The sequence below is a fragment of the Solanum tuberosum genome, unplaced genomic scaffold, assembly GCF_000226075.1.
Source record: "Solanum tuberosum cultivar DM 1-3 516 R44 unplaced genomic scaffold, SolTub_3.0 scf00031, whole genome shotgun sequence".
Lineage (NCBI taxonomy): Eukaryota > Viridiplantae > Streptophyta > Magnoliopsida > Solanales > Solanaceae > Solanum > Solanum tuberosum.
In genome coordinates, this window is record NW_006238957.1 from 735,277 (window position 1) to 743,319 (window position 8,043).

Here is an 8,043-nt window from a genome sequence, read left to right on the forward strand (position 1 = left end):
TTCCAATGTTTTTTTAAAAATATTAATTTAGGTGTAATTATTTTTTTTGGGGGGGGGGGGGGATCATTTATTATATTTGTTTGATGTTTGATAAATCATCTGTACATGTGATTTCAAGATCTTGAATTTTTTTAGTTTTTTAGTTCTTTCCATTTTATTTATTTTTACAAATAAAATAAATTTTGATTTTTTTTTATTTTAGGGGTTTCATTTTTGAATTTACTGATTTTGATAAATCATTTGTTCTTGTGAATTGAGTTGAATTTATCATGTTGCTTAATTAAACAGTTTATTTATTTATTTATTAACTTTCTTGTATGATCAGTTTGTTGCATTTGGCCCTAGTCATTAACACTATTGTATTTTTATGTATTATGGTTCAATATTTTTTCTTTTTTTATTTCTTATCACTTTTTATTTCTTAATTCATTATATATCATTTTTAATGGTTTCCTTTTTTTTTTTTTTTTTTTTTTTTGCAATGCATGAAGGAAGATGGATGATTTTCATAAACGGCAAGCTGGGATGAAGAGTGTATTGACATGTGGAATTTGCAAAAAGCTATGCAAAGATGTCTCAATTATTGAAGAATGTTGTCACAGATGTAAGAAAAGGGAGGGGGATCATTTATTATATTTGATTGATGTTTGATAAATCATCTGTACATGTGATTTCATGATCTTGAATTTTTTAGTTTTTTAGTTCTTTCCATCTATTTATTTTTACAAATATTATAAATTTTGATTTTTTTGATTTTGGGGGTTTCGTTTTTGAATTTACTGATTTTGATAAATCATTTGTTCTTGTGAAAATCATTTGTTCTTGTGAATTGAGTTTAATTTATCATGTTGCTTAATTAAACAGTTTATTTATTTATTTATTAACTTTCTTGTATGATCAGTTTGTTGCATTTGGCCCTAGTCATTAACACTACTGTATTTTGATGTATTATGGTTCAATATTTTTTCTTTTTTTCTTTCTTATCACTTTTTATTTCTTAATTCATTATATATCATTTTTAATGGAATTTGATTAATTTATGTTTAGTATTTTTTTACAGTTTGCAAGAATTGCATAATGAGAAAGTTAAAAGAAGAAAAATTGAAAGTTTGTCCAGAATGCAATACAGATTTAGGTGTTGCCCCCTTGCAGAAAATCAGGTATATTCTTCAATTTCGATTTTTGATACAAATTTTAAATGTATTGAATTATTAATTATTGTGATTTATATAAAAAAAAAAAACTTCTAATATGTAAATTTTATTTGAGAAGGCATGAAAATCGTATCAGATAATGTGGAATAGAGAGAGTCATATAGTCCCTTCGTCCTATTTTATGTGAAAGTGTTACTGTTTAGATAATTAAACAAAAAAAAATTTCTTTGAGTACAGTTTTCACAATTTTTTAAATAATTATTTATGTTGACTTACAATAATTTTTTTCAAATATGTTTTGAAGAATTGGTACCCGAATCAATAGTCAAATCAAGTATTTTGACGGCCATATGTTGACTATAGGCTTAAATTGTAAAAACAAAAATACACTTCAAATACAACCCTAGATTATTCTTCTATATGTCTATGATGATATATAAGAGTTCTCTTTATGTTTGTGCTGATAAAAAATAACAAGTATTTGATAAAAACAAGTTAAGGTCATTGTCCTAGACACCACTCGTTTTCAAAATGTAAAAATGGTCATTGTCTTTTGATTTTGGCTTTATTTTTCCATTTGGCTCATGTTATTTGGATACATTATTTATACTCTCTCCATCCTATTATATGCGAAAGTGTTACTATTCGAGGAGTCAAATATTTTGTTTTTTTAAGAAAAGGGTCAAAAATTTCCTTAAACTATGTGAAAGAAACAAAAATGCCCTCTATTTATAGTTTGGCTCAAAAATGCCCTTATTGTCAATACTTTGGTTAAAAAATGCCCTTAAACTATACGAAAGGAACAAAAATGTCATCCGTTTGTAGTTTGGTCCAAAAATGCCCTTGTCATCAATACTTTGGTCCAAAAATGCCCTTGTCGTCAATACTTTGGTTCAAAAATGCCCTTATTGTTATTTAATGGGTCAAAACTGCTCATATTCCAAATAAACATATTATTATTGTTTTAATACATTCTTTTTCTAATAATGTTTTCTTAAAACAAAAGTAGCAAATGTTTATCCTACTTCAATTCAGAAAAAAATTAAAATTAAAATATTTCTTATTTTATTATCATTATTTTTTATCGCTATATAAATATAGATTAATGATGGATATACAATAATCTTATATATGACATATATTATATGTCGAAGGGTACATGAAGTTATTCTATTTTAATTGATAAAATGAGATTAAGAAGAAAAAAAATATTTCCTACGTTTTTATTTGTTAAAGTGATTTTAGAAGAAAGAAAACAAGAATAGTGTTCTTTAATAACATTTTAATTATGAAGAAGATGTGTTTAAAAAGAAAAAAAATATTTATTCGGAAAAGGGCATTTTTGACCCATTTTGTAACTACAGGGGCATTTCTGGACCAAAGTATTGAGGGTAAGGACATTTTTAAGCCAAACTATAAACAGAGGACATTTTTGTTCCTTTCACTTAGTTTAAGGGCATTTTTGACCCTTTTCCTTTTTAAAAAAAAAATATTTTGATTCATTAGCTATGTTGATTAGAGTAATTTTTGTGTATACATTTAATTTTTAAGTACCCAAATTCTTAGTCAAACAAAGATGTTTTTATCATCGTACTGCGTACCCTTTCACATAATTTTAGGCAAAGGAAGTACATATTATAAGTAAAAATTCTCAAATACAAGAACAAGATTTTGACTCAAGGTAATGTTGAACAAGTAAGAAGTACTGTAATTCTGTTCCTCGTATATAATGCTTAATTTTTAGGCCTGATCACAAAAGTGCAAGGGATCAGAGACGCAGTGTCATGTTATATGAATACATTATTTATACTCTCTCCATCCTATTATATGTTAAAGTGTTACTATTTAAGGAGTCAAACAATTTTTTTAAGAAAATATTTTGATTCATTAGCTATGTTGATCTAGAGTAATTTTTGTGTATACATTTTTATTTTTAAAAATTAAAGAATTTATACCCAAATTCTTAGTCAAAATGAGATGTTTTAATCTTCGTACTTCATACCCTTTCACATAATTTAAGACAACGAGAGTACATATTATAACTAAATTTTCAGATACAAGTACATGATTTTGACTCTAGGTTTTGTCGATCAAGTAGACAGAACTATAATTCTGTTCCTAGTATATATATGTGTGTGAAAAGTAAGTATTAATATAACCTTATATAATGCTTAATATTCAAGCCTATCACCAAATGCAAGGGATCAGAGACATGGTGTCAAGTAAAAGAAGAGAATTAATTGAGCGTGGACTAATCGAAAAGTCAAAAAAAGGCAATTCCTATCATGCTCATGGATACTCTACCATCGCCTTCTCCTCCTGCTCCTGTTGTTGTTGGTACAAGTTCAAGGAGAAAACATAAATCAACCTCTTCCACTATAAATGCTACACCACTTGTTCATGATGATGAAATTCTGAATCAACACAACATCTCAAGTAGTAGTACTGGAAAGGGTAGAGGTAGAGGTAGAGGTAGAGGTAGAGGAAGAGGAAGAAGAGGATGTTCGCAAAATGATGCTAATGTTGATCGTTTTCAAGATCCATCTATATTTAATGATGTTGTTGATCTGAATAAGGGAAATACGCATCCAGGAAGCTTAACTCAACATAACAAACATGTACAATTCAAATCTACTTTATGTTTTAGTCACAATCCTAACTCATTTGGGACTGAGGCGCATATATTAGTAGTTGTTCTATGGATTTATTTTAATTATTTTTTTTGAGAAAAGGGAAAGAGGGACGATGTGGAAGAAAGAAAAAAGAAAAAAATATTCCTCCTCCTGTTAGCGGTGGTGGTGATGATAGTGGTGGTGGAACAAATACTAATGTGGCACAATTTCAAGTTACTACTGAGACAATATGAGGTACAAGTAGTGGTAGTACTAGAGTAGTGAATGAAAGAGATCATCCTATTTGGTTCACTTTGGTTGCATGTGATAAGCAGTGACTTTAATTCTATAACTTTCAGTTTTATGTATTACTTCTCTCTATAGTATTTTCATTTATGTGACAATGTTTGACTAGATATGATTGTTTCAGGGAAGGTCCTTCACCCTTACAACAAATTTCTACCCGCTACATAAAGATCAAGTAAGTCTTTAATTACATTTGAACATATATTTACAAAAATATTATGTCCTGCATATATATATTCTTGAAGTTCTAGATACATTTTGATATGTTGCTCATTCATTTTTTTATTTAAACTATAGTAGCCATTGTGTCATGCATGAATCAATTTGGTAAAGGTAATTTTTTTTCTTTTTGTATGAATTCACTCTCAAAAGAAGGAAAGCTAGCAATGACATAACTAGTAAAGTTGTTGCAATCTGACTAGGATATCACAAGTTTGTGTTGTGAAAAATGCAGAATAAGACTGTGTATAATGAACCCTAATAGTCTAGCCCTTTCCTGGACATCGTATAGCGAGAGCTTAATGGATGTGTCCCCCTCCCCGCTTTCTGTGTAATTGCAATTTTGTATCTTCTTTTATACTATACATCTTTTTACTTTTCAAAATACCTTTTAACTTCAATTAATATGTTATACTTCTTTTCTGGTTAAATAGGGATGTGAACAAGCCGTCTTCCTACCTAAAGAAGTACCTTGCACAAAAATTGTGTCTTCAGAGCGAAGACGATGTAATTATATACTTATATCGGCATTCAATATTTGCTCTGATATCTTCTACATGACACCTGATTATTAATTATGAATTTCTGATCCTAATAATTTGAAATGTAGGTGGAGCTTCGCATGTTAGAAATGTTTATTCGTCCTGAATTGCCTCTCAAACATCTAGAAAAAATGTGGTTACGCGTAGCACCTCACTCTGGAAAAAGTTCAGTTAAAGTTGGAGCTTCTGCTGAAGAATTTGTCATGGTTTTGAAATATTCCCGGTCACACCCAAAATTGAATTAGTATATTAACTATGTACAATATTTCAGTTTCTTCTTTTGCTTAGACATTCAAATTTTGCAAGGAGAAAACTTCTTGTTGCATGTTGTTAAACACCTTTAATTTGTGTGTTTTTTTTATAAACTCGATTAAAGGTTTTTGAGTTACTTGTTTTGCACTCTAGCTATCACTTGTTTATTAAGAATTGTGTTTTTTTTTTCTAAAGATGTGTTAGGTTGCATCTTTTTTTTTTTAGATATTGACAGCCAGAGTCAGGGACGAATCTACATCATTAGTTACAGGTTTGACAAACCTTGGCCAGACTATTATATTTGTGTTAAAAGTTTCACTTAATAGGGTATAGAAAAAAAATGTATATCGAATCCAACAAATCATCATGTACTGGAATCAGTGGCATAGCTACATAGATCGACCCAAGGGTGGTTATTTGAACACTCATAATCAATGACTTATTTTATGCATATAGAAAATAATACTAACATCAAAGTTAACAGGTTGAAATGGTCGTAAGTTTGTTCGGATACCAATAAGAGATGGCTTTGTCCACATGTATGATCATGATTGGTGTTCATCTTTTGCTGGGGATTGATTCTTGAGACGAATTGTTCAACATACTATTTTTTCCCGTTACTATCAAACTTCATGAATTATTTTTCCCCATTGATTATCTCAATATACGTCTTGATCATGCTATTAGTTACTTTTCTTGCCAAATTTATATCGCATCGATTTCGAATCAAAAATCATTTTCCTTTCCCTTGAAACCTGCTCATATGAACACATTCTAGTTAAATTTGAGAAAACTTGGTTCTGAGAAGATTTCTTTTATAAACTTCTATAACAGGAATCAGAATTTCCAAATATCGTTTTTCAATTTGAAAACAAAAAATTATACTTTTTTCGATCTTCACGATGAAACATGGTCAAACGTCTTATTTTATGAGTTATGGATCACATTTTTTCTTGGCCATTGTGTTCTGAATATATTACTTATATAGAGTTTGTAGAAAAATTACTTTTTTTCCGCCAAACCAGTAAGTTAAGGGATGGTTCTACCCCTGCATCTATACGGTAGGGGTGATAATTGGATGGGTTGGGTCATATTTAGGTGGGTCAAAATGGTCAAGATCCAACTCAACCCAAATTTGTTTGGGTCAAAACGGTTAAGTAATGGGTCATAACCCAATCCGTCCAATGTTTACTAAGTTTTAATTACTTTTTAAAAAGATTTTAGTAAATAATAAAAAAAATTATTATGGTTATACATAACAGATTAAATTGGCCGAATGACCTTTGAGACTCTTGTACTTGGCTCCGCTTATTGGTTGAACCCTCCTACTCATCACTTTGCCAACTAAACCCTTAAACCCTTCTGAACACAACATGTAAAGCCCTTTTCTCCCCGCCCAACTAAGTAGGAGGGTTCAATTTGGACTACATATCAACTCAATTTTTAATGGATTGAAATGATCTGAGCCCAAACTTAAACAGGTTGGACAGGTTGAATTTAATTTTTTCACACTTAATCTATAGAAATGAAAATGGAAATTGTACTAACCAGTTGAATAAATCCAAGTGAACCTCCAAACCAGTGATGTATGTGAGATTATGCATATCCTTTAAGGAATGGGATATCTTATGATCCAAAATTATCTCTTCACCAGCATGCCAATAACTCCAAAAATAATCTCCAAGTTTTTGAATCAGTCTTGTTTGAACCTCGAAATCATGTTTGTTTACTACTCTCAAAACTTTCACTCCTAATCTTTCAAGCCTTTGTTAATATTCCCAACTCTTGGCCCTGAAAATGAAAATACACAAAGAGGAATAACACGTCCGTCTTCGCGTAAATCTAATTCAATTTCTGCAGTGGCATAAGCACTTAGCATAGCTAAGCCACCTCCCAAGTTGTGTCCTTCTATTTTTATGCTTAATTCCTCATTCAAATATCGATTTATCAGTCTCTTAACTTCGTTAAGAACATGTTATCTTGCTGACAACTTGCACACGTTGCATTGATCGTGTTTCCTCGTGTAGATGTTCAACAATCCAGCTTCAATTTTGATTGTTGGATCGCGACTAGACATGTTGTAATCTCTAGCTAGTTTTTGTAAGTCCATTATATCCGATATCTCCTCAACATCATTTGTTGTTTTCACCAAGAAATTGTTATGTCATGGCATCCTAAGTGTGTTGAGTACTCATCATTTGATACTGCAACATAGCCAATCCAATTTGCTTGGTGACTCAAATTACCAGGCCAAATTGAATGAGTGAGGCATTTGGAGACATCATAGCCATGTTTTTCACCACTAGTGACTTTGGAAAATAAATTAGGATCGATGCTAAAGTTATGATTCAAATTATGTACAATGGTGATTTTGAAAAAGAAACTAGGATCGATCTTACACCTACGATCAAAATCATATGCATTGTGACATACTTGTAACATATCTCCGTAACATATTGGCTCTGCTTGTAACAGGGGATCAATAGGGTCAATCATCCCTTCCCAATCATTTCGACCATGTAACGACTTGAACTGTCGTTATTTAAGAAGGGCAAAATGTCATGAGTAACTGGACCCATTATCCCGCCAGAGCAGAGTGATGCCGCTATGGCGGCAGTGCCCAACGGGATGGGAGCGTTAGAGCAGGATGGTCGGGGGAAGAACTTAATGACGCAAAGTCTTATTTTCTCTTTTTCCCCAAGTGCCAAAACGAGGCGAGGATCACCTCAGAAACCCTCAAAAGGCTACTCTAGGCTTGGGAAGGAAGGAGGAATAGATTTCTAGAATAAGGTCGACGATAACTCGCTGATTCCAGACCAAAATCCACCATCTCGTTGTTCGAAAGCTAGTATTGGAGCTACAGCCCCTCTGCACCTGCTTGGCGCCCAGGTAGGCTAGGTTTACTTACTTGAGTAGTCATAAATTCGTGCTTACTGCGTAATATATTGTTAATTGACG

At 31.4% G+C, this 8,043-nt stretch overlaps 1 protein-coding gene across 1 annotated transcript; it reads left to right on the forward strand.

The window, feature by feature from the left end:
* Positions 1-495: 495 nt before the first annotated feature.
* Positions 496-5,078, forward strand: LOC107059657 (probable E3 ubiquitin protein ligase DRIPH). Its single transcript, XM_015306379.1, has 4 exons — positions 496-604; positions 1,061-1,160; positions 4,726-4,798; positions 4,902-5,078. Exons 1-4 carry the CDS (start codon positions 496-498, stop codon positions 5,076-5,078), a joined length of 459 nt encoding a protein of 152 aa, XP_015161865.1.
* Positions 5,079-8,043: the final 2,965 nt, after the last annotated feature.

What these genes read in the sequence shown, in the direction of transcription:
- LOC107059657 (XM_015306379.1), top strand. Translation starts at nt 496, where the DNA reads ATGGATGATTTTCATAAACGGCAAGCTGGGATGAAGAGTGTATTGACA. An exon ending in TGAAGAATGTTGTCACAGAT is followed by an intron (nt 605 to 1,060) that starts GTAAGAAAAGGG and finishes ATTTTTTTACAG; the next exon opens with TTTGCAAGAATTGCATAATG. An exon ending in GTCTTCAGAGCGAAGACGAT is followed by an intron (nt 4,799 to 4,901) that starts GTAATTATATAC and finishes TTTGAAATGTAG; the next exon opens with GTGGAGCTTCGCATGTTAGA.